Source organism: Pollicipes pollicipes, unplaced genomic scaffold (assembly GCF_011947565.3).
Source record: "Pollicipes pollicipes isolate AB1234 unplaced genomic scaffold, Ppol_2.1 Scaffold_7261;HRSCAF=8764_pilon_pilon_pilon, whole genome shotgun sequence".
Lineage (NCBI taxonomy): Eukaryota > Metazoa > Arthropoda > Thecostraca > Pollicipedomorpha > Pollicipedidae > Pollicipes > Pollicipes pollicipes.
The window spans coordinates 63,976,595-64,001,505 of NW_023597054.1; the positions used below are offsets into that span (position 1 = coordinate 63,976,595).

The window sequence follows — 24,911 nt, forward strand, 5'->3', positions numbered from 1 at the left end:
CTGGGAAGAGGTACCGGGCTCGATGCTGATGCTGATGCTGGGAACGGGGAGGGGGTGCCGCACTGGGTGCTGGGAAGGGGACGCCACGCACCCACACCGCGCCCTTGCCGGGGAAGCGGGGCGCTGGTCGCTGCACTGGGAGAGACTGGCGCTGCACCGTCACAGACAAACTGGTTAGTGGGTGTTGGTGGGGAAGGGCCATGCTGGTGTGTAACTTTGAGTCCAAGCGGGACAAGTGACGCAGTGGCACCACATCTTGGCTGCAAGTATAACAGTGACAGTTTGTCTGTGTGTTGGTGCTGATCCGACGAGGCCCTGCACGGTGGGTTTAATGTTTGATTGCGATTAACATTGAATGGAGCGGTGGCGCATTGCCTCCTCTAACACGACTTCTCTTATTTCAGTTTGTCTTCAGAACCCGTTCTAAATGTGGAGCAATTGTATTTGGTGCTTCGATGTGTCTACGGATCTCTTGTGGGTAGCGGTCGACCCGCCCCATTTTGCCGGTACCTGACTGTCTCGGGCTGCCATCTCCTGGCCACCAGATAAGTTACAACTGCGGTGTTTTCCCGTGGCGCGGCGCCACCGGCCGCGCCACAGCTGCTCTGCCGTCAGTGTTCTCGTTGCGCGCGTGCCCGTGGCCCACCGCGATGCTGCTACCGCGACACGTGCGGCCGGCCGGCGCGCGCTGGCCGCCGCTGCTCCGCCCACCCACCCACCTATAGATGTATAATGTATATACAGCACACTGTAGATCGTACACGCGCGCGCCCGGCGCCTCGCACCATGTCCAGTCATCGCGTTTCTGTAGGCTATGTTGTGTAGTCGGATGTGTCTCTGGCGCCGCCCGCGTTAGCCGGCAGGCTCCGGGAGGCGCGTGCGGTCGTGGCCCGCGGCGCGGTTTTAGCCGCGCGGCCGCCGGCGGACGGGACGGACGTCCACCTCCTGTGATGGGGCTCGTGTCGGTGGGCGGAGGGTGAGGCGCCGGTCTGCACCCTAGTCAGGTCTAGCCGCTGGCCACGCCACCACAAACTGCCACCGTAGGCATCTATTTTCAATTGTTAACTCACTCTCCGGTCCCACGTCGGCCCGTAGCAGAAATCTCCGTATTTTGATGTCATTTAGCTGTTTCTGCACATTAATGTACTATTTATTTTGCCAAATACAGGTGAAAATGTGTGTGCTGTTTTGGTACAGTGAGCGGTTCTGCTCTCTGGCCGTCTCACCGACGCAGAGAGTCGCCAGGCAGGACGCAAGTGCTGGAGGAGGTGGGCGACAGCCTCGACATCGCGCGGTCCGTTGACGGATTGCGCGATGTCATGTCTCCTGATGACTGAGAGCGCGGCCTAGGCCTTCCGCTACTGTCCGGTTACTGCCACGCTATGGGAGTGAAGTGCTGCCGGCCGTTCCGGCCCGTTCAGCCCCGGACGGGCCGGCGCAGCGTCGGCGCCACCCCGGCCGGTCGCTCCGCCGGCAGCCGCCCTCCAGAGGCGGCGTGCCGTGCTGGGAACGCCGCGCCTCCCGCTGCGCTGCGGCGGCGCCCTGTGCGATAGTCAGCGCGACTTCGGAGGGAGCCCGGGTGCGGCATACCCTCCCGACTTCTACAGCGCGGTGGAAGCGTCAGACTTAGACAGCTTCGCCCCTTCCCCCTCCCTTTACCATGCGACAGGGCCGCGCTCCGCACGCACACGCAATTTGTACGGATGGAGATTGATATGGGTAGCAGTAGGCACACGCCATGTTCCGCTTCATCACAAATCGGCCCACGAATGACGATGATGTCCCTGTCAGTCGACGCGCACACCGACTGACGACGGTCTATCATGAGCTCGCCAGAAAATGGCCGCGGTCTCCAGCTTCAGTCCGACGAAAGTCTCAACAGAAACTCGTATGTGTGTATTTCGGTCTGGTCAGCGCACAGAGGCAAGGGAAGGCACACAGCCCGTGTGGAGCAAGCAAGCTCACCATAATGCCACCATTGAACACAGCTGAACAGAACAGGAAGCGGGAAGCGGGCGGGACAGAAAGACAGAAGGGCAAGAGGTGGCAGGCGAAGGCGGATAAACTCAGCGGTCCGCCATCACAACCGGAAGCGGTCCTCACTCTGCGGCGTCGCACTCGGCCCAGGCCAGCGACACATTCACGGGGCCTGTATTCCCTGGTCCACTTCACAACTAAACACACGACTATTTAAGTACACGGCCGAGGCGCCATTAAACTACCCGACGTCCTCGACTTGCCATGCACGGCGCGTTACTCCACGCGCGCTGGATTAATATCTTGGCCGGTCGGAGCGCGTCTGTTTAGCGTTTGCGCCGCTTGGCGTCGCTAGTGGGCGCCTCAGCAGGTCGGTTGTGCTGGCGAACCCGCACGGTCTCATTGAAGCGCACCTGCCGGGCGGAAGGAAGCAGCAGGTCAGCAGCGCTCTCTGACCCGAATCGTCGGCATGTCGGCTTCAACGAATCACCATCCGACAGTCCATGGGCGGGTGGCGTGATGTAACAGAGCCAGCCCGCAGTGATCGAGTCAGTGTCGTTCAGGCCAGCTCGCTTGTAGTGCAGGGGACCCTGCCAGATTTCACAAGTCTGAGAGGCTCATATGCAGCATGATACTTCGTGCTCAAGAACGCTCTGAACCCCCCGCCCTGACGACAGATCTCCCACGCAGGTCGGTGAACTACTGAAGAAACGCTACAGTACCCATGACGGATACCACCGATCACATCACTGATGGTAATGACGTGCCGGGACGGCGCAGTACCACTGACACCACTGCACGCCACCACTGACGCGACTGCCGGCGTTACTGACGTGTCGGACAGTGCACTACCGCCACACCGACGCCCCCGGAGCCGGTAATTCCTGACATGTGACAGTGCACTACTGCCGTACTGACGCCGCGGAGCCGGTCACTACTGACGTGTCGGACAGTGCACTCCCACCGCACCGACGCCCCGGAGTCGGTCCCCACTGACGTGTCGCGACGGCTGGCTGCCAGATGACATGCTGCTGAGGTCGGAGCCGATGGAGAGCGTGTCGCCGCTGGCCTCCTCCAGCGACTCCATCACCGACGGCGTGAAGCTGAACTCCAGCGAGCCGGCGTCCGGCTCGGCCGTCTGCTCCGTAGCCGTCGCGCTGTCGGCCGCGCGTCACGCCACGTCACGCGCAGAAGAGGTCCGCCGGGTGTTACGAGCGTCACGCGGGACCGCAGTCCGTCAAGGGCGGGGCCAGGTGCGCCACAGAGCGACACGGCGCCCAGGGGCGTGTTCAAGCACTCCGCACCTGCCAGCGAAGGCCAACAATACACATCCCTCAGCAGGACCGCCAGCCAGAAGCGACTCATCCCAAGCACATCCCACCCCGCGGTGCCGCCGTCCAGACCTCACACCGCCGCTACTGCCGCCGCCGCCCGGCCGGCACGCCCACCTGTCCGTGTCGGCCCAGCTGCTGACGCTGGCGGCGTCCTCCACGGCCTCGCTGAGCACGGCCAGCCGGTGCAGCTCGGTCCGCGCCGGCAGGGAGGTGGCCAGGTACACGCCGCCGGCGGCGCCGGCCGGCGCCAGGAAGCGCGCGCCGGCCAGCTCCAGCTGGCTGACGGCCGGCGGCACCGCGTCCGCGTCACGGAACGAGCCGCGCGCCACCTCCACCACCTCCACCGCGTGGAAGTGGAAGATGAAGAGGAACGGCGCCTGGTACGCTGCGGTGAGGGCGAGAGATGAGCGTGAAGCGAGGGCACAACATGCCACACATTTTTGGCGTTGCTCTGAACGTACCCGCGGTTTAACCTCCTTTGACTGCTCGTTACACCGATTCAGAATGTTCCACACACCACGAACACTACAGATCGTGATAAGGGCTTGATGTGTCAATACATCTGGGTCAAAAAGTACACACCCACTCGCACAAACCTTAGTATCTTCTTTATAATTTCCCTGTCTATACCACTGGGTTCCAAAGGGACTCTCAGCTGTCTGCTCCAGCGGAGCCATCGCCCGTGAGCTCACCGAAGGCCAACGGCAGGCGGGTCCACTTGATGTCCTGCTTGCGTGAGCGCGAGCCGAACTGGTCGACGAACACGCCCAGCTCGTGGTAGCAGAGCAGGTACTCCTTCTCGGAGACGGCCAGGATCGCCACCGGGAACGAGCGCATCTGGCTGGTGCCGTACACGATGTACGCCAGGCTGGCGTCCGACGAGTCCAGGAACTCTGCCCAACGCGCGGTCAGACCCGCGGCGTTAAACACAGCAGACAGCGGCGGGGCTCGACGGCGACGCCCGCGTCACCGCCGTCTCCCGTCCTCGCGGGGTGTGCACACGCCTCAGCAGACCGTGCCGCGGATCCAGCACACCAGACCAAGCCATCGCGCCATCCGGATCTGGACATCTGGACATTTACAGACTGACCAGCGTGCATCGCCGCCTGCTGCTTGCCCCCCGGGGCCACTGCGAACCAATGATGTCACGGGCTGGGTACCAGTGTGTCCGAGCATCTCCCCGGCCTCCGGAGCGAACCAAATGCTGTCACCGGTCGAGTACCAGTGTGTCCGAACATCGCTCCAAGTGCTCAGCACTGGCGCTGACGTGCGATCCACACTTGACTCCGCCAGAACGCTGGAGGCAACCACTGCCTTGACCGACCTTCAATGGCAAAGTTGCAGAGGTCGACCTCAAAGAAGCGGTCGGTGCCGATGATGATGGAGCTGGAGGTGAAGTGCAGGCAGGTGGCTGGTTCCTGCGTGCTGAACTGCTTCACCAGCTGGTAGGTGGTCAGGTCGTAACTCCAGCGGAATAGGCTAAAGAACGGCGGACCAAAGCTCGGTCAACGGTCACCACCACCCCGGCAACAGGCACTGGAAGGCAGCCCACCGCGCCAGGCGACCCTGGTGAATACGGATCGCCAGTGAGGCGACGGGCGGCCCGCGTAGCCTATCAGGTATACAGCTGGAAATACAAATGACGCTTATTTTGGTACTCATGTAACGTGTTTGAGGCGAGGTCTGCCTCACCAGGCCCGCTTAGACAGGACAGTGGCCTAGTGCGTTCGGTTTGAGGCGTCGTCAGCGGCTCACCAGACGCGGTTGGAGGAGGCGGCGCACACGAACGCCTGCTTGTCGCCGGTGGCGCCGGCGGCCAGTAGGTGGCAGCTCTGCAGGCCCTCCAGTCGCCAGGCGTCCAGTCGGGCGGCCGACACCGAGGCCGCTTCGGCGCAGGCGCGCACCGCGTTCAGCGGCGCCACACGCAGCTCGTGCTCCTTGCCTGTCGGCGGCCGCGGTCGGCTGTGAGCGCGCCCGGAGCCCCCCCCCCCCCTCCCCCCCCACCACCCGCAGCACGGCGCGATGCTGCAGACTAAAGAGGCTGACAGATATGTTGGCGTCTAGACTGGAGCGCTTCAGTCGAAACCTTAAGACAATGAGCACGCACTGCTAGCCTTTAAAGGGACGGGAAAGCTGGCTGTGAGGGTACGTGCGACATGCTCACGAAGACACCGAGTTACCATGGAAGAAACCGTGACGCATGCCTCACTCCAAATCTCTTTGCTATAGTCCCAAGCAGAGGACGCTTTCGAATTCAGCAAAACTTTGCACGGCACGTATGCGTCACAAAAGCGGAATCCCACGTTGCCTTGCAATGTAGAAGCGTGCACTAGATAAGCCAACAGTCACGTGACTGTGTGTATATACATATATATATATATATATATATATATATATATATATATATATATATATATATATATATATATGATGTATGTATGTATATCTAATACCACTAAACCGAGAACGGCTAGATGGCTATATGACCAGAGTGTGCGGTCGGCAAAGAGGGGCTAGCGCATCGCATTAAACCAAACCCACGTGTGTGAACGGGTGGGGTATGCCTTAGCTATAACACATACGACACAAGCAAATGCAGCGTTGATTTCGGCTGGCCAACGCGTACATTTCACAAAAGAAAGCCAGCGGGTCGAGTTGCCCATAACTCGCCTGGTATATCTTAGTTGACCAGTGTACCTGCGAGTCTATGCCATGTTACAGCTGATACCCCTCTTTCTATTTGGACACGTATGCTAGCCAGCTAAGACAGGTGTTGCCGATGTGGTGGTATGTATATCGGTTTGTGGCTGCACCAGCGCGGCACCTTGGTCCGGGCAGGCCAGCCTGGCCAGCAGCAGAGGCCCACCTGCGATGAAGACCAGCTGGTCAACCTCGGGCACGGCCCTCATCATGAGCACAGGCGGGAAGCCGTCCACCTTGATGCGTCGCTCCGTGCGGCCGTCGGTGAGCGACAGCGAGTACAGGCCGTCCTCCGTGCCGAGTAGCATCAGCTGGCGGCCGGAGGCGGTCACGGGGTCAGCACAGGTCACGGGTGTTAGCACAGGTCACGGGTGTCAACACAGGTCACGGTGTCAGCACAAGTCACGGATGTCACACAGGTCACGGTGTCAGCACAGGTCACGAGTGTTAGCACAGGTCACGGTGTCAGCACAAGTCACGTGTGTCAGCACAGGTCACGAGTGTCAGCACAGGTCACGGGTGTCAGAACAGGCCACGGGTGTCAGAACAGGCCACGGCAGCGTCGGGTTGCATGTCGCTCCACATTGCACTGCAGCTCAGCTTGCGGTTACGTCACATGCAATGAGTCACGACACAGATTCGCGGGTGTCATCTGCGCATCACACCTGCACAAACGCCTCAGTAAAAACATAATATCTCAGTCACAATGCCGTCGCACTGGTGATCACGCCGGCCACGCTGGACGCGGCAAACCCGGAGCGCCGACGCCCGGCGCGGCCGGCCGTCCGCCGTCCCACCTGGTCGGTGACGAGGTGCGCGCAGTTGATGTCGATGCAGTCGGCGCCGTCGGCGGCGTACACGAGGCTGGCGCGGGCTGAGCCGCGGCCGTCGGCCGGCCCGGCGGCGGCCGGCGGCGGCACCAGCGACTCCAGCAGGCCCACCCACTGCTGCTTCTCCGGCAGGCTGCTGCACAGGAACTGGTACGACTTGGCCGGCCAGCAGGTCGTCTCCTGCACGATGCCCACCTGTGTGTGGGGCGGCGGCGCGCGGCGTTACGAGGGACACGACAGCGGGGCATCCCTCAACATCCCCCTCCGCCACGTCAACAGAGGCCCCAAGGGCTAACGGTCGTCTGGGCCCGGCGCACAGCTGTAACACGGAGCGGCCGTATTCAGCTGCTGCATTCGGGCGTCGTATACGGTATTTCTCTGGTTACATTTACACTTTACGCAAACACTCCCAGGACAAGTGGGGCCAAACCTAGAATGCGCTCAGCATTTCGACGACTTAGACCAAGCGATGACTCACTACCGATGGCCAGCCCCTCGATCCCTTCGTCGGATGACACATCCACCACAGCTGCCACAGAACGCACCGCGGTAACTGACAACCTACCGCTGCCCGCTGCGTACTCCGCCATCCCGCCTCGATCGCCACCAGGAGACGGGCCGGCCTGCCCCGACCGGCCCGCCACCCGCGCCACACGCCGATACCGGAGGCCGTACCTTGAACACGTAAGGCAGGTCGCGGCGGGCCAGCTGCGGCACCTCGGAGTACGCCACGTCGGCGTCCACGTGCACGTGGCCCGAGCGGAGGTCGATGGTCTGCAGCGGCGCCGGCGCCAGCCCGCCCGGCGACGGCTCCTCGGCGTACAGCGTCAGCTGGCCCTCCTCCACGCGCAGGAAGCGACGCTCCCAGCCGGCCTTTCCGGGCCTGCCGGACGCGGGGCGCACGGGCCGGTCACCGTCCGCCGCTGGGTCATCATATCCGTCACGGACTGGTCACTGCCCGCCGTTGGGTCATCATGTCCGTCACGGGCCGGTCACCGCCCGCCGCTGGGTCATGTCCGTCACGGGCCGGTCACCGCCCGCCGCTGGGTCATCATGTCCGTCACGGGCCGGTCACCGCCCGCCGCTGGGTCATCATGTCCGTCACGGGCCGGTCACCGCCCGCCGCTGGGTCATCATGTCCGTCACGGACTGGTCACCGCCCGCCGCTGTAATGATGGCCCCGCTGGGCCATCATTGGGGTCTGAATCCTGGGACTTCCTGTTCGCATGTCGCCCATTGCCTTTGTTGGTATTGGTATTGGTGGCACGGGAATGAATAGTGAACCATACAAACGCCCAATTTATCCCTCTTCGGAGCACCTATGAGCCCTAATTCAGCTGTCGTACCGTAACAAGCACAGCGATCCACATGCCCATCTGGGTACAACGACCCAGCCCTGCACCTGCACACACTGATCCCACTACGAACCCGGTGCCCCTGACCCCGCCACGCACCTGGCGCCCCTGACCCCGCCACGCACCTGGCGCCTCGGACCCCACCACGCACCTGGCGCCCCTGACCCCGCCACGCACCTGGCGCCTCGGACCCCACCACGCACCTGGCGCCCCTGACCCCACCACGCACCTGGCGCCCCGGACCCCGTCACACACCTGGGCACCCGGATCCAGCCGCGGCCGGCGGTGGGCGTGTCCTCGGAGGGCTGTCGGGGCGGCTTGGGCGGCCCGGCGACACGGCGCACGGCCGGCGAGGCGTCCGACTGCTGCCACGAGTCGGAGAAGTGCCGCGCCAGCGCCGCCGGCAGGCCGCAGGTGCGCGGCAGCTCGCCGGCGCACTGCAGCAGGAGGCGGCGTCAGCGGCACCCGGCGCACGGCGGAGGAGACGCACGCGCACCCGGCCGGGGCACCGACGGCCATACTGATGAGGGAGTCTTAAGAGCTTCAGCTTTCAAAACTGCCGACTTGGAGGTCCACCGACACACCGAGAACAGTCGGCAATGCTGTGCGATTTCCAGCTTGACTGCAGAGCTCATGGAGACACATCAAGCTGATGCATCACGACAACCAAACTGAGATCCTCTCCATCCGATCAAGGACGCCAGCCCCGCTGCTGATCGCCGGCCGCAGGCCTATCACCCGACTGCACCGGGGGGAGAGCGGTGGCCACGTGCCACCCGCCACAGTGCCCATACCTTGGGGTGCGGTGATGTGGCACTCGGCACAGCGCCCGTACCTTGGGGTGGGCAGTGATGTGACACTCGGCACAGCAGCCGTACCTTGGGGTGCGGTGATGTGACACTCGGCACAGCGCCCGTACCTTGGGGTGGGCAGTGATGTGACACTCGGCGCAGCGGGCGGCCGTGCGTCCGAAGCGCACCGGGCCCAGGCAGGCGGCGCACTTAGCGGCCCGCGTCATCAGGCCCGTGTCGAACCGGTGCGGGATGTTATGGTGCATGCGCTGCGGCGTGGGCGTGGGCGTGGCTGGCGGCGGCGGCGCGCCGGCGCGGGCGCCGCGCGCCGCCGGCGTGCTCTGCACCCCCGGCGACTGCGCCAGCAGACGGAGCGCCTGGCGCGACTGCGGCGTGCCGCCCAGGCACGGCGTGTCCGGACAGGTGGGCACTGCCGGCGCACGGGCGGGGCGCCAGGTCACGTGCCGGTCTCACGCCACGGCCGAGTTCACGATGGCGGTCGTGTGCGGTTCGTGTGCGACTTGTGAAGATACCTTGCGTCGCTGACTAGCCGGAGCATTTTACCGAACGGTCATTGTTGAGATGAACAACGTATGTCCTGTTGCCATCTCCGCACGGTTATTCCCGTACAAAAAGCAAGACACCAAACGTGTGTGACGGCGACCATCTATCACCTTGCAGCCATTAAAATATAAATTAATTGTTTGATGTTCCCGATGTTCCCCTGTGACTGCAGCTGGAGGCAAGACACCTGGCTTCAAACCCAGACCGATTACGACATTTAAACATCTACACATTGCTCCTTATGGTGTTGCTTTTTTCATCGGCACTGCGACTGAGCCAATGAGCATACTCCGCCCACACTCATTCTCTTTACATGACCAAATTCATGCAAGAAAAATAAAGAACACACCAAGCAACCATGACACCAGTCAAGACACTCCAAACATACAACACAAGTCGCAGCCCCACAAACCCCCTGCCAGCGGCCTGTCGTCTTCTCAAGTTACTGTCCGGGCCCTCCAGCGCTCCGTGCCCCGCACCATTCCTCAGCCGCCGCCGGCTCACCTTTGTTGGTAAGGGACACGATCTCGGCCCTGGCCCGGTTCAGCTGGTCGTTGGCCTGTTTGGTGCGCATGCGCTCTCGCTCCAACAGCCGCTCCAGGTCACGGTATTTCAGCGGCACGGGCGTGCAGTTCTCCTTCTGTTTCTCACCGAACAGCCGGTCGGCCAGCGTCTGCGGACGGGCCGGGCGGCGTCAGGGACTGTGGCTGAGAGGCAGGCCGGGCAGCGGCCGTGGCGTGGTGATGGACGGGCCGGGCGGCGTCGGGGACTGCTGCTGACAGGCAGGCCGGGCAGCGGCCGTGGCGCGGTGATGGACGGGCCGGGCGGCGTCAGGGACTGCTGCTGACAGGCAGGCCGGGCAGCGGCCGTGGCGCGGTGATGGACGGGCCGGGCGGCGTCAGGGACTGCGGCTGACAGGCAGACCGGGCAGCGGCCGTGGTGCGCTGATGGACGGGCCGGGCGGCGTCAGGGACTGTGGCTGAGAGGCAGGCCGGGCAGCGGCCGTGGCGTGGTGATGGACGGGCCGGGCGGCGTCCAGAGACTGTGGCTGAGAGGCAGGCCGGGCAGCGGCCGTGGCGTGTTGATGGACGGCCGCTGCTCCGACGCCGCGGCGACAGCGGGACAAGAGCGCCCTCCGGCTTGTCCGGGCCTCGAGAGAGCCCGGGCAAGGAAATGAGTTGACTGGGGATAGAGAGCATCGTTCCGTATTACGTTGTGAATGATGCAAAGCACTACCAAAATAAATGCAATTGCAATGGCTTATGATATATGGCAATATATATCATATATTGTCACGTATCATATACATATGGATATAGTGTTCTTGCCGTTTCTGGGCCATTCAAAACCCACAAGACATCCTTCCAAATTCCACACTCAAGATCCAGGACCAAAGCTCAACCTAAATCCCACCCTGGGGCCGTCCGGCGGCCTACCAACACCACCCGCCACCGGTACCAGAGCCGAGCCCGGCTGCGGTGGCCCACACCGCCAGCCGCGGCTCCCGGCCCGCCCCGGAGTCCAGCCGCGGCTGCCGGGCCCGTCCCTGCGTCCAGTCGCGGCTACCCGGCCCGCCCCAGAGCCCAGCCAGGGCTCCCGGGCCGCCCCAGAGTCCAGCCGCGGCTCCCGGCCCGCCCCGGAGTCCAGCCGCGGCTCCCGGGCCCGTCCCAGCACCGACGACAGACCCACCTTCTTGCGCGGCGGCGCCTCCGACTTGGCCTGCAGGAAGTCGATCAGCTTGGTCTGCTGACCGAGCGTGCCCTCCAGCCGCTGCTCCTTCTCGTCGTAGCTCAGCTGCATCTCCGAGATGACGCCCTCCAGCTCGGCGATCCTGCCCGGCCACGGCAGGTCAACGCCAACGGTCAGCATTGGCTTACGGCGGCGCGGGCTAAGGCTGGCCGGGCCGGGCAATGGTCAGCACAGGGCAGGCCCCGGCACCCTAGGTTACGATGTTTCGAGCCAGGCTAGATCGGGCATGAGCTTGCTGATGCTGATGGTTGCCAGTTGGTAGCAGTCAGCACGCATAAGAAGCAGCAGGTGAGGACCATGCGGTCCGAGAATTCACCGCCAAAACCAATGGCGCTTCCTGCTACCAACCGCCCGGCCCAGTCGGCGGACGCAGCGCGCGGCGACCCCGGCTGACCTCTCCTTGAAGGCCTCGGCGCGGTCGACGGCCTTCTCGAGCGCCTCGGTCAGCTGGAAGTTGGAGTCCTTGAGCGAGTGGATCTGCGTGAGCAGGCCGGACGTCTCCTCCTTGAGCCGGGCCATCTCGCGCAGCGTCTGCTCCTCGCGCCGCTCCAGCTGGCGCAGCTGCGTCTGCGCCTCCGACAGCTGCTGGTCGTGCTGCGACAGCTGCGCCGACACCCAGCCGTCAGACCAGCGGAGCGCGGCGCCGCCGTCACGTGCGCACAAGATGTCGCCGACATGGGCGTGGAAAAGGGCACAGGAACGGAACCGCAGCGCAGCGACAAAGAAAATCTGGGAACGCGCACAGACTGACGGGCATGGACGTTTTTCTCCCGCGCTCCCCAAACACTGGTAATTACTGGGATATCCAACACTCATCAGCATTCTTGCCGCTTGTTAGCGTGCTTGGCGAACCACCAAACGTTTCAGCGTCCCACGAGTGCAGCCCTCGGCTCACCTGGTTGGTGAGACCGTGTGACAGCTCGCGGTACTCGTCCAGGTCCTTCTTCAGGATGTCACGCTCGGTCTCGACGTCGGCCTCCTGCTCCTGCAGGCGGCGCTCCAGGTCCTGGACGCGCCGCTCCTGGAACAGCTTCAGCGACTTCTCCTCGTTGGCGCCCGCCTTGGCGGAGCGAAGCTCGGTCTGCAGGCGCGCGATCTCGTCCGACAGGGCCGACCTGGCGGGGAGGGGCACACAACGGGCCGTGAAAGACCTGGCGGGGAGGGGTACACAAGACCATGAGAAACCTGGCGGGGAGGGGCACACATCGGGCCGTGAGAGACCTGGCGGGGAGGAGTACACAAAGGGGCCGTTAGAGACCTGACGGGAAGGGGCACACAACGGGCCGTGAGAGACCTGGCGAGGAGGGGTACACAAGACCATGAGACCTGGCGGGGAGGGGCACACAACGGGCCGTGAGAGACCTGGCGAGGAGGGGTACACAAGACCATGAGACCTGGCGGGGAGGGGCACACAACGGGCCGTGAGAGACCTGGCGAGGAGGGGTACACAAGACCATGAGAGACCTGGCGGGGAGGGGCACACAACGGGCCGTGAGAGACCTGGCGGGGGAGAGGTACACAAGACCATGAGAGACCTGGCGGGGAGGGGCACAAAAAGGGGCCGTTAGAGACCTGACGGGAAGGGGCACACAACGGGCTGTTAGGGACCTGGAGGGCGGGGGCAAACAACAGGCCGTGAGACCTGGCGGGAGGGACACACAACGGACCATTAGGCTCGAGTCACAAGAACAGGGCGAGACAAAAGGCAGACCTCGGCAGACAGGGCTAACTTGATCCGGAGGGGTGCACACGCAGGGTGTCGTCAGAGATGAGGCCAGAGTCAGTGCGGTCAAAACAAGAACGTTCTAAGCTACCAGCTGGCTCCGTGGTCGCGGTCCTTGGCCAGCTAAGTGGTCCGAGTGGTGCGTGCGAACAATGTTTGAACTGAAGTCTGGCGAAGAGGAACTTTAAGGGATTTAGGGTCTGAAACATCAGCTTAACACAAGGGATCTTTTGTGCCCGCTCGACGATACGTTGTTCTCGTTCGCCTAATCGTGTTATGTGACACCATAAGCATCGGCTACACCCCGGCAGGCTGTGGCCAAGTCCGCAGCCGGTGGGTTGCGCTACACACTGACTTGTTCTGCTCCTGCTTATCTGTGTCGGCCTCCTGCTTCTTCAGCAGCTGCTCCATGTCGGTCAGCTGCGTGTCCAGCGTGGAGCAGAGGTCCTTCAGGGACGAGATCGTCTATGGTCGGCAGCGACGCGTCAGCTCAGATGCGAGGTAAACCACGGCTCCATAAACTACAGCGGTCAGGCTCTAGTAACAGCCGAAGAGTAGTGAGAGCTCCGTTGCATTGGGGACGTGCTCAACACCCGACATTCAAGAGCTTTTCTGGCGTTACATCAACTTATTTGGGTTATACGGCGTACTTTAAGTGACATCGCTGAACTTCGCTCACGTGCTAAACATTGGTAATAAGTCAGGGTAGTATGCTGTACCAGGGCCGCAAAAAGGGAAATAAACACATTTGAAGCGAAGCTGGCATCCCAGTCTCAAAACTCGCGTACCACTCGCCCAGCCCGCCACCCAGCGGCGCCGCCCGGTCCTCACCGCCTCCTGCTGGTCGGCCTTCTTCTGAGCGTCGGCCAGCTCGCGGCGCAGCGCCTCCTCCGTCTCCTGGAGGCGGTGCGTGCGCTCGGTCTGCTGCTGGGCGGCCGCCTGCTGGTCGTCAAGCCGCTCCTGCAGGCGCTGGGCGGCACGCTCGGCCTGCTCGCGCTGGCCGGCGGCCGCCGCGCCCTCGGCCAGCTCCCGCTCCAGCGCGCGCACCTGTTCCACCCAGCGGCCCCACCTCCGTCTGTGTGCGGACGGGCACGTGGCTGGTCAGAAGGGCCCGGCTCGGACGCGGCAAGGGAAGGCCGTCGGGCCCACCGATGCGAGCGGTCGGTACTTCATTCCGGCTGAGAACGGCTTCATTCAACATTCCGGCTGAGAACGGCTCTCTTCGCTGGGGACGACTGACTTCCAAATCAGCACACAGACAGAACGATGGGACGGTCCGAATCGCTCGGCACATGGTCCGAATCTTAAGCGTCAAGTCCACTTTAACAAACATCTTCAAAAGTCCAGGATTTATGAGGACGATCATCGTGACAACGATCTTTCAAAGCCTATCTTAGAAACAATACTTGTAAACGTAGAGTAGCGCATGAACGTGAGTGGATTCTGTGCATTTGCATATGCATTTACACACACACCTGGATTTGTTGCTTTTTTACAAGTTCCTTTGGTCTACAAATGAAACACCGTACTTGCTGGTGCACAAACTTGTATCCTGTCTTATCTACGAGTACCCCATTCCGTCTTGCTTGAGCAACAACCTAAGTCCAGTTCCGTTTACGCGACCGCTTCCAATTTTCTCCCTGTGCTTCGCCTCCCCCGTCATTGATGCGTGCATCCCTCCTGTTTCCAGACGCCCCCGGCGCGCCTCGCCGACCGACTGACTCACCTCGTGCGCCTCCTTCAGCTCGTGCGCCTCGCGACCGTGCCGCTCCACGTCGCGTTCGGCGCGCTCGAGGCCGGCCTGCCGCTCGGCCAGCTGCTGCTCGAGCCGGCCGGCGCGCTGCGTCAGCTCGGTCCGCTCCGCCACCCAGCCAGCCTCGGCCTGGCGCAGCTCGGCCAGCGCCGCCTCGGCCGCTCGCGCCTCCCGGTTGGCGATGCGCACGTCGATCTTCCAGTCGGCGACCTGCTTGTCCTTCTGCGGCGCGGGCGGCGGAACGGCTCACAGAGACGGGCTTACGTATTACGCTGGCGTTTGGTGAGTGAGTGGACAAGAAATCTTCTTCGCGGTACAAAGTTAAGGTTGGTTTACAGACAGCTACGTCAGATTCGAGCTGGACATGACTACGACAGGATGCGTACTGGACCATTACAAGTCATCATATCACATTTGATGTGACGTGCCCGACAGCGAGATGAAAGGTCGGCGAACGCGGCCGGCCGGGCGACGACACGTACCAGTCTGATCTGGTCCTGCAGCTCGGCCACCTTGTGCCGGTCCACGGCGCCGCGCTCCCGCGCCGACTCCAGCTGCTTCTCGGTCCGCTCCAGCTGCGTCTCCAGCACCAGCTGCGACTGCTTCAGCTTGGCCAGCTCCTCACTGCCGGCAGACGGGCGGTGTTTACCAGGCGCGACGGACACTGATTTGTCCAGAGGCGGTAGCCGGGAGAATACACAAACAGGACGGAAAGACAAATAATGAGCATGTCATTGCACGAAAAAAAGGGACAGAATGGCGGGAGACCAAAGAGAATAAGACACGCAGGAGCGTTGTTTCACAAAATGAGTTGGAGGTGGAGGGGTTGCTGAACAGTGAAAATGACCCAACCTACACCCAAAATATGCCAACAAACAGGCTTCTCCCAGGATTTTGCCCACTTTGTCCAAAGGTTGGGGGCATATCAGTGTCGCCCCCCCCCCCCCAAATTGAAAGAAAACTACACTCCTGAAGACAACACAATAACATGACAACAGGAGGGCCAGATGGCAGCCAAAAACAAAGCATGAGAGTCAATAAGCCGGTATGCAAGCAAATCATAGAACAGCAGAGCAAGAAGGTAGGCAGATGTGGATTAAGCAACACGAGAGTAGGACAGAAACATGCTTGGTCAGCACTGTGAAAGAGGGACTCCGTGAAATGTGAGGGGGGGGGGGGGGGGGCGCCCGACGGGGTGTAGGCCCATCCACCTGTCGTGCGGCTCGGCGGCGCTGGCGTTGGCCAACTGGTGCTGCAGCGTCTCGTTGCAGTGCTCCAGCTTGTTGAGCGACTCCTCCAGGCCCAGGAGGGTGGTCTCCAGCTCACAGATGCGCTGCTGGTGATCCTCTGTAACCACGCCCGGGTCAGACGCCCCGCACGGCACCACCCCCAGACGTCCGCAGTACGGCAAATACGGGGCGTGCCCCGACCTCCCCGGGCGGTGGATGGACGGCCCCTGTAGCTGAACTGCCCTTTGAAATCCACCTCCCGAACTACAGCCGCAAGTCTCTAAACACGACCAGCGGCCCAGCCACTCAATACCGCAGGGTAGCCGGTCATCGCCAGCCTTCCGAACACAACCAGTGGCCCAGCTACCCGACGCCGCCATGTAACCGGCCATCGCCAGCCGTCCGGAGCGCACAAGCGGGGCCGCGAAGCGCCGCGCCGCGCGCGCGTGCGTGCGTGCCGTACCCTCCTTGTCCTGGGTGATGCGCAGGTCCTGCAGCATGGCGTCGCGCTCCTGGTGCGCCGCCTCCAGCTGGGCCCGCAGCTCGGCCGCCTCGGCCAGGTGCGCGTCCCGCAGACCGGCCAGCTCGGCCTCGCGCGCCGACAGCGCAGCAGCCGACTGCTCCCGGCGGGCGCGCGCCGACTGTCGGCAGAGCGGGGTGTCGGCGGCGGAGCGGAGTGTCGGCGGCGGCGGGTATGGCGCGACACGGTGGCGGAAGCACAGGCGGCGTGATACAAAGGGAGAGGCACAACATGAGACCTGAGAGAGGGACACGGCGGTGGGACTCAAGGCAGGCGACGGCGGATGATGACAGCAGTTCCTAAGTTGGCAACGTCAGCAGCAGAAACAGCCACAGACACCACGTCGCCGTGGCTGTCACACTGCTGCGGACGCGGCAGTACAGCTAGAGACACAAACAACTCTATCAACACCGCCCACCGATAAGGCTGAACGACGTCCTACGGCCATCGCGCAAGAGAACAAAACAGATTCAGTATCGAACAAACCCCAGAACGCCGTGCACCCAGCGTTTAAACCCATCCCCAGTTCATGCTTGGCCACCGCTGGACAGTCCCGCACCCGGTGCCCGGTACCGGCTGCCCACCTGCAGTTGCTCGGCGAGCTCGGCCGTCTGGCGGCGCTGCTCGGCCAGCTGGCGCTCCAGCTGGGCGGCGGCCGCCGAGCCGCCTTGCTGGCACCGATCGGCGCGCGCCTCGGCGTCGCCGCGCGCGCGCGCCAGCCGCTCGGCCTCGGCACGCAGCCGGTCCCGCTCGGCGCGCAGCTCTGCCAGCTGCGCCGCGTCGGCCGTCGTCTGTTCCAGCTGCCGACGGTCAGGCGGCGTCACGACGGGCGGGGACACTCCAACACGGTCACGTGAGCGCGTTGGCGTACGGAAAACCTGAGCGTGCTGGACAGATACACAACCTTCGTAGACACGCCAGGAATGCGCTTGGCATGAATATGTCAAAGGTAAACACATGCCATTTCCCGGAAGAGAGCGAAGCACGGTGTTAGCGCCAGGGAAAGACGGTCGGACAGCACGTAACGCATATGACGCCTTTAGACAACTTGGGCCCGAACGCCGCTAGAGCCAGACACCACGTGGAGCCGTGGGCAGCTCAGTCACGCCCCGGGGCGTCCGACTGACCCCCTCCTCACCTGTCGCTCGAGCCGTCGCTGGTCGCGCGCCGCCTGCTGCAGCTGCGCCTGCAGCTGGTCGCGGTCGCGCTGGCCGGCGGCGAGCTGCTGCTGCAGCTGGAGCAGCTGCTGCTGCGAGGCGGCCGTCGTCTGCTCCAGCCGCTGCTGCAGTCCGGCCGAGTCCACTCGGCTGCTGTCCAGTACCTAGCGAACGGGCCCAGCCGGTCACCGAAACGGTCCACAACGGGAGCCCTTGCTCGCGCGTCTCGTGCCATTTACCCGGAGACACACCCATTATCCGAGGGGCATACACGCACGCCCAGCAATCCAGTCTCGTGCCATTTACCCGGGGACACACCCATTATCTGAGGGGCATACGCGCACGCCCAGCAGTCAAGTCTCGTGCCATTTACCCGGAGAAACACCCATTATCCGAGGGGCACACACGCACGCCCAGCAATCCAGTCTCGTGCCATTTGCCCGGAGACATACCCACTATCTGAGCGGCACACGCGCTCACCCAACAGTCCAGAGTCGCTCACCAGCTCAGTCATTCAGTCAGACTTCTTGGCTCGAAGTCTTGGTTGGTCTTTTGGTCTTAGTCACCATACAACCGTGTTGGGAAGGTCGCGCGGCGCGGTGTGACGCCTTCCAAACACTCAAAATACTGCAACTTCCGTGGAAGCAGCACTCACACTGGTCGCACTTCAGCAGAACCAGCACGCACAAAAAAATGCGGATTGACAGGCAAAATGGAGCGGTCTAACTGGCATCCCAACACGTTGGCGCTTCAATTTTCATTTCGGCCGCCTATTATCCCAGTGACTTAGTCGTGCCCTCCGATCCGAACGAGGCGGCGCTCCGGTCGCCCACGACAAGACGTACCTCCTTGACCTTGTGCTGGTTCTGTTTGGCGGCCTCCTCGGCCGTCTTCCTGGCCTCCTCGGCGGCATTCAGCTGGCTCTGGCAGCGCTGCAGGTTCTCCAGCGAGAAGTGGTACTTCTCCTCCATCGACTTGCACTCGGCCTGGTACCGCTGCGGACAGATGGCGGTTCAACGAACGCTCTCCCGTTCCACGACAGTCATAGTAAAGCTCGGGCCTCAGACAGCTTGGTGACGTCATTCATATTACTGCCAGGCACATGCAACGTCACATCCATGCAAGGATACCGATGGTGCAGTGGTTACGCAGCGCGTCTGGGAAACCAGAGGTGCGGCGTCCGATTCTCAGCGGTGCCCGCCCATACTGCCAGGGTGAGACATGCGACGCTATATCGCCACAGCACCTGGGTGCGTCGTGGAGCACCGACGCACGCACGCACACACGCGCGCGCACACACACACACACACACGCTGCCGCGCAGACAATGGCAAAACCCACGCTGCTCCACGAACTCCACATAACCCGTGTGGCGGCCGGCTGATCCCGTCAGCTCACCTTGACCTCGTCCTGGATGACCTTGAGCCGCTCCTCCTCGTCGCGCTTCCACTTGCGCTTGATGTCCTGCAGCAGCTCGAGCGCGCGCTTCTCGGTCGACATGCGGTCCTTCTTCTCTACCTCCAGCAGGCGAACGTAGCCCTAGCGGCGGGAGGGGAGTCAGGCGCGGCGGCGCAGCGGCGGCGGCGGCGGCGGCGCCACACGCAGGGGCTCAGGACCTGGGTCAGATCAGCGCGAGCGGGGAGGGTCCGGCCGCGGCCGACCGCTCCACCCGCACGCTCAGATTTGCGCAGTGTTTGTCATCATGTGCGAGGGGACGACCACCAGCTGAACACGAGTGCTGGGCCCACACTCGAGGCGCCGCGGGTTCCGACACAGCCCGGTGCTGCACATGGGGGAGAATATGCAGACTCACAGCGGACTTGTCCTCGGCCCGGGCCAGAGCCGCCTCCAGCCGGTTCCGCTCCTCCTCAATCTTCTGTAGACGCTCGCTCTTCTCATCCACCTTCGCGCTCAGCTGGGGAGGAAGGAGAATAGTAGTGCACGCGCCGGTCGAGATAACATCCGATCCAAATACCCCGCTATATATATATATATATATATATATATATATATATATATATATATATATATATATATATACGGCACTTTACATGACGCATTCCCTGTGCACAATGTCTTCACTAGCACATCCACCGGTCTCGCGGGACTGCAACATAAATCATAAAGCACAAGCACTCCTCCCCTTCTTCCAGCCGATTTATTCGGCGCTGCCAGCTCGCAAAGCGGTGCCGAGCACAACACCTCCCATCATCCCCCGGGGGTGGCACCCTCCAGCTGGCCGGGAACGAGCGTCGGTACCTGCTTGAGCTGGCTGCCGACCCTCGCCGCGCTCGTACTCGTCCAGCCGCTCGCGCAGCGTGTGCAGCTGGCGTCGCTGGGCGCACACCTTCCGTTCCAGCTCGCTAGATGGCTCTGCGTCGGCCGCCGGCAGCAGCGAGCTGCTGCGCTGCCTGCGGACAGCGTCGGCCGCGGCTATCATATGGTGCCAGGCGGCAGCGAGCGACCCCGCCGCACAAGTGGAAACGTGCAGGGACGCGCGACAGGGCGACCCATCGACAATTGCGGTCGCCGTACATTTTTACGATAGGTCCGGCGGGAGCGAGCAAACCTGGGCCGCGGGTCCAACACTGTTGGTTGGTTTGCTGTCTGGATTAGAGCCCTTTCCGCCAGTCACGGCCATTTCAGGGCCATGGGACGAAGGAGAATGGATACGGCCCATCCACCGAGGTTTTGTCCCCACAGAGACCCCTTTGCGGGGTGTGTGACTCGACGCTCGGACGGGGAGCCGCAGGGTGGCGCTTCGACTCACTCATGGCTGGCGCGTGCAGCCTGCCCCGGACAAGCGGGACGTCGCGAGGATGCAGGATAAGAAGAGAGAGAACATAAAAGGACAGACTGCCACTGAACGTGTCAAGTGAATGCACGCCAGTACTCGCCAACGGCTTCGTCCGAATACCCGACTTTGCTACGAGTTCGTCCACCCAGCGGGCAACCCACTACCAGCTGAGCAGCCCAGACCAGTCACCCTTGGCACCTCCGTAACCGGACCACCCCCTCGCCCCACCCCGCCGCACTCCCCAGCAGCGGGCCCGCATCACCACTGACCGGTCCTTGAGTGGACGCGTCTCGCCGAGCGGCTTGGTGAACGTGAAGCCGATGAAGGGCAGCTCGCGGCCGGAGAACTTCTGCTGCGAGAGCAGCGAGTCCAGGCTGGGCGACGGCGGCTCGGGCGACACCTCGTCGAAGTTGGACGTGTCGTCCACGCCGTTCACGGTCGGGATGAACGGCGGCACCGCTGCGGCGGGACGGGGGTCAGACTTAGCGTGACAGGTCAGCCACGAGTGACGACGAGACGGTCAGACGCGGCCGCACTAGAGCTCCGCATGCGGCTATCAGCCCAGTGCGCCAGCTATTCGGAGAGCAATGCGTGCAACGCAATCACTGTCCCAACACCCAAACGGTTGATTCGAAGTCATGGCTCACACGGGCCTCCTCACAAGTCCGCCGACCCATCGCGTTGGAACAACAAGCACAGTAAACAGCACGGGCTGCCGCGTGGTGGCCGCCGTTCGGCCACAGGGCCGTGGAACCAGCGGCCCACAGCTGTCGGACCGCGCGCGCTCCTCACTGTTGGCGATGTTGTTCCAGTCGACGCTGGTGAAGAAGGCATGCTGCAGCACGTCGGCGTGCGCCAGGCGCCGGTTGTTGTCGGTCAGCAGGCCGGCGATCAGGCTCCAGGCGGCGTCGCTCAGCGCCGGCTCGCTGGGCCGCACCAGGTGCTTCTGTCGCCGGAGGGTGGCGGTGTGAGCGCCACGTCCGGCGCCGCCCCGACGGCAGGTACGGGGCACGATCGGCAGGGCTCGCGCGGCGCCGTCCGCTCATCACCCACCGGACGGCTCGCAGCATCGCTACTGAACACGAGTCAGCGTCGGGCGGACCGTGCAAAATAACTCTACTTCACAACCTTATTGACGAACCTACTCAGGCTACTGAACACGAGTCAGCGTCGGGCGGGCCGTGCGAAACAACCCTACTTCACAACCTTACTGACGAACCTACTCAGGCTACTGAACACGAGTCAGCGTCGGGCGGGCCGTGCGAAGTAACCTTACTTCACAACCTTACTAACGAACCTACTCAGGCCACGAGAGGCATTGTGCGCACGGTCTCCTGGAGTCCATCAAGATGCAAGAACGCTTTCACCTACCTTGTGCTGCTGGATGTTGTTGTAGGTCGAGCCCAGCTTGTCATCACTGAACGGTGTTCTTCCAGTGAGCATCTCGAAGGCGACCACCCCGAGGGACCAGTAGTCGCAGTCCTTCTGCACGCGTAAAGGTTACACGTCGATGAGGGTATGCCGGAGGGGGACACCCGCTGTCGTCAACGGAAGCAAATCTAAAGATGACATCGCTTGTTCTGTTACCGTCTAACACACGTCACTGTCACAGTCATAACTTGGCATCGCAGCCGAACGCATCGGTCAAAATTGAACAGTGGTTCAGCGTGCATGAAATAGAACGCAACAGATTCAGTCCTACAATGCAAACCTGGAGATACCGACAAAGCGCTCATAGTTAAGTGACTCACTACGCATATTGAAATTACTGAGGTCAGTGTCGTTGCCACGCCTTGACAGAAACAAGGCCAGCGAAAGTTTCCTGCGGCGGGGACCAAGCTCACGTCTCTCAACCTCAAGATCATCCTCATTCACCAGTCATCACATGACGGGGATCACCAAAGATCTTCTCCACTCGGCCACCACACCGCCCGGGAACAAACCGCACACCGCAGTGCGACACCAGCCCGCCCCCGTCCGCCAGCCCCTGCCCTGACTGACGCCGTAGGCTGGGCTGGCCGGCTGGCGCGCGCCGGCCGTGTTGACGGCGCGCAGCACCTCGGGCGCCAGGTAGTCGGGCGTGCCGACCGGCATGGCGGCCGACACCAGCCCGCCGGCGCCGAGCCGCGCCGCCGAGCCGAAGTCGGCCAGCTTCACGTGGCCGCACCGGTCCAGCAGCACGTTCTCCGGCTTGACATCTCTGGGAGCGGGGCGGCGGCCGGCGGCGTCAGAGGGGCCGCGGCCGGCGGACCGCACCGACGGGCGGGAGCCACGGCAGCCAACAACATAGCTACGCGGCGGCCAGAAGCAGGCAGAATTCACGTCCGTTCGCGTCCACACTTTAACATGAACTGGTTAATCTCAAAGCCAGTAAATTGCGAGCCGAGGGAAAAAGAAGCACAGAAAACTTACATATGGTCGACAAATATCACATCATCACTATCCACGCAATGATGCATCTTGTGGACCTCCTACACATACGCATTCGACACAATGACTTGGCAACTGACTGGACCAAAATGGCCCTCTGCATCGACCTGTCTGCGTAGCCCCCCTCCCCTTCCCGACTCCCGCACACGCGCCTAACCTGTGCACGTATCCCATGGCGTGCAGATCGTGCAGCGCCAGCGCAATCTCGGCCAGGTAGAAGCGCGCCGTCTCTTCCTCCAGCACGCCGTCGAAGCGGTCCAGCAGCGTCATCAGGTCGCCGCCCGGGTGGAAGTCCATCACCAGGTACAGCAGCTGCGAGTCCTGAGCACGGACAGTGGGCAGGCGTGGTGGTGGTGCGTCGCCAGCCTCAGCCTCTGGACGCGGCACGGACAGCCAGACTTACCGAGTACGGGCTTTGATGGCGGCTGGTCATTGCTGGCGGTTCACACCCGAAGAGCTACATCAGACACGCGTCTTCTCTAGGTGGCACACATGCAACATATTTGGTTAGCGAAATCAACACGCAACAAGCGCAGAAACGAATGAGGAAAGAGCATGGCTCAAACTACAACCTAATCAGTGTGCAAATAAATTAATATCGCGAGCATGTGAAAACAAACTTAACAGTGTGTACATGGTGCAGCAAGCGGGGCGCCTCAGGTAATATTTCTTACCTGGAATGCGTAGTGAAGAGCCGTGATCCACGGCGACACGGCCTCAGTCATGATATCCCGTTCCTCTTCATAAAACATCACCTGGAAACGGACTCAACCGGTCACCGAAAACTCACACCACAGGCACGACCGGAACAGCGCACACCACATACACTGACCTTAACAAACAAAACATGGCTTGATTCCGCTCCAACACGCACCACGAACCTCGTATCATTCCGAACGCCCTCATCCAGCACGCCAGCACCTTCCCTCCTCCAGGACTCCACCCAGTCATCACCCGCCCATGCCACCACCAGCCAACGGCAGCGCGTGCCTCACCCCGGTCTGCGCCAGCGTGTCCTGCTTGCGTCCACCCAGCCGTACCCTCGCCCATGCCCCCACCAGCCAACGGCAGCGCGCGCCTCACCCCGGTCTGCGCCAGCGTGTCCTGCTTGCGGAGCGTCTTCATGGCGAACACGTCACCCGAGCGGCGCTCGCGCACCACGTGCACCTGGCCGAAGTGGCCGCGGCCGATCGTCTTGCGCACCTCGAAGTCGGCCGGGCCGACGCGCAGACGCCGCAGCTCGGTCACGGTGCCGCGGACTGGCGGCCGGGGCGCGGCCGGTCAGGGTCGGCGCGGCCGGGTGGCGCCGCCCGTCACGAGCGAGCGGGCCACGGGCGCGGCACGGTCGGTCAGCGGCCGCGGTGTGGTAGACAGGGGCGTGACACGACCCGTCACTGCCGTCTCCGACGACCACACATTACAGAGCGCACACAGTGATCTATGACCAGCACGATGAAGACAACGCAGTGATCCACAACCAACAAGTAACACAAGAGCAGAACAATTATAGAGGCCAAGCAGAAGATAATTTCAACGCACCGCAATGTGCGACAAAAGCTCCAGAGACAAAGTCATCAGCCCGTTCCGACCGCTCCATGCCGAGCCGCACTCACACTTGCTGACAAAGCCGGCCACCAGGGGGTTCTGCTTCAGGCCGTCCTTGTTGCACTCCTCATAGAGAGCTACGAGCGCGTCCAGCAGGGCGTCACGACCGGCCAGCGCCTGCAGCTGGCGCAGGCAGCCGCTGCCGGACGTCTTGCCGGCACGCGCCGCCGCCGCCGGCCGCCGCTGACTGACCAGCTGCTCCAGCCGCGCCGCACGCGCCACGATCGTGTCCTCCGCCATGATCGCGCTGCCGCCAGTGGGTCAGGACGAGGTTAATGGCACTGAGGAGGTGGGGATGACACTCCATTACAGCAGGCAGTCATCAATGGATTGCTCTGGCCCTTCTGTGCTGCACCTGCAACACCAGCTACCAGTTCAAGTGGAGTTGTTTGCTAAG

The 24,911-nt window shown here is 62.5% G+C and overlaps 2 protein-coding genes, 2 long non-coding RNA genes and 1 pseudogene across 5 annotated transcripts in view; 1 reads left to right on the plus strand and 4 right to left on the minus strand.

Annotated features, from left to right (window-relative positions):
• LOC119111732 (neurofibromin-like) overlaps nucleotides 1-1,179 on the plus strand; it is a 37,688-nt pseudogene extending 36,509 nt beyond the window's left edge. Inside the window, exon 55 of the transcript XR_005095597.1 lies at nucleotides 405-1,179. The product of XR_005095597.1 is annotated as a neurofibromin-like (transcript). The remainder of the gene's footprint in view (nucleotides 1-404) is intronic.
• A 702-nt stretch (nucleotides 1,180-1,881) lies between these two features.
• LOC119112954 (uncharacterized) lies at nucleotides 1,882-3,461 on the minus strand. Its single transcript, XR_005095807.1, has 3 exons — nucleotides 3,426-3,461; nucleotides 2,975-3,134; nucleotides 1,882-2,390 (listed from the first exon to the last, which is right to left on the minus strand). It is a non-coding gene; the product is annotated as an uncharacterized LOC119112954 (long non-coding RNA).
• A 501-nt stretch (nucleotides 3,462-3,962) lies between these two features.
• LOC119111733 (citron Rho-interacting kinase-like) lies at nucleotides 3,963-13,955 on the minus strand. The gene is made up of 15 exons (XM_037235536.1): nucleotides 13,855-13,955; nucleotides 13,379-13,488; nucleotides 12,196-12,415; nucleotides 11,695-11,903; nucleotides 11,241-11,382; nucleotides 10,056-10,224; nucleotides 9,335-9,417; nucleotides 9,116-9,256; nucleotides 8,452-8,561; nucleotides 7,517-7,724; nucleotides 6,932-7,036; nucleotides 6,178-6,322; nucleotides 5,067-5,196; nucleotides 4,636-4,790; nucleotides 3,963-4,204 (listed from the first exon to the last, which is right to left on the minus strand). The coding sequence occupies exons 2-15, from the start codon at nucleotides 13,432-13,434 to the stop codon at nucleotides 3,963-3,965; spliced, it is 2,115 nt and encodes a 704-aa protein (XP_037091431.1). The 5' UTR covers nucleotides 13,435-13,488; nucleotides 13,855-13,955.
• Nucleotides 13,956-15,362: 1,407 nt separating this feature from the next.
• LOC119111809 (uncharacterized) lies at nucleotides 15,363-16,512 on the minus strand. The gene is made up of 3 exons (XR_005095622.1): nucleotides 16,469-16,512; nucleotides 15,988-16,123; nucleotides 15,363-15,400 (listed from the first exon to the last, which is right to left on the minus strand). It is a non-coding gene; the product is annotated as an uncharacterized LOC119111809 (long non-coding RNA).
• A 1,625-nt stretch (nucleotides 16,513-18,137) lies between these two features.
• Nucleotides 18,138-24,506, minus strand: LOC119111734 (citron Rho-interacting kinase). Its single transcript, XM_037235537.1, has 14 exons — nucleotides 24,449-24,506; nucleotides 23,993-24,168; nucleotides 23,584-23,664; nucleotides 23,067-23,230; nucleotides 22,481-22,679; nucleotides 21,851-21,964; nucleotides 21,272-21,425; nucleotides 20,749-20,938; nucleotides 20,453-20,472; nucleotides 19,946-20,055; nucleotides 19,496-19,597; nucleotides 19,081-19,221; nucleotides 18,619-18,677; nucleotides 18,138-18,141 (listed from the first exon to the last, which is right to left on the minus strand). The coding sequence occupies exons 1-14, from the start codon at nucleotides 24,504-24,506 to the stop codon at nucleotides 18,138-18,140; spliced, it is 1,572 nt and encodes a 523-aa protein (XP_037091432.1).
• Nucleotides 24,507-24,911: the final 405 nt, after the last annotated feature.

Coding starts and splice junctions, on each gene's coding strand:
- LOC119111733 (XM_037235536.1), bottom strand. CDS start 13,434: ATGGAGCAGCTGCTGAAGAAGCAGGAGGCCGACACAGATAAGCAGGAG. Junction 11,383..11,694: donor GCCGAGGCCTTCAAGGAGAG/GTCAGCCGGGGT, acceptor GTGGCCGGGCAG/GATCGCCGAGCTGGAGGGCG. Junction 7,725..8,451: donor GGCTGGATCCGGGTGCCCAG/GTGTGTGACGGG, acceptor CGCGTCCGGCAG/GCCCGGAAAGGCCGGCTGGG.
- LOC119111734 (XM_037235537.1), bottom strand. CDS start 24,506: ATGGAGCGGTCGGAACGGGCTGATGACTTTGTCTCTGGAGCTTTTGTC. Junction 22,680..23,066: donor GCCATGGGATACGTGCACAG/GTTAGGCGCGTG, acceptor CCCCGCTCCCAG/AGATGTCAAGCCGGAGAACG. Junction 21,426..21,850: donor ACAACATCCAGCAGCACAAG/GTAGGTGAAAGC, acceptor CTCCGGCGACAG/AAGCACCTGGTGCGGCCCAG.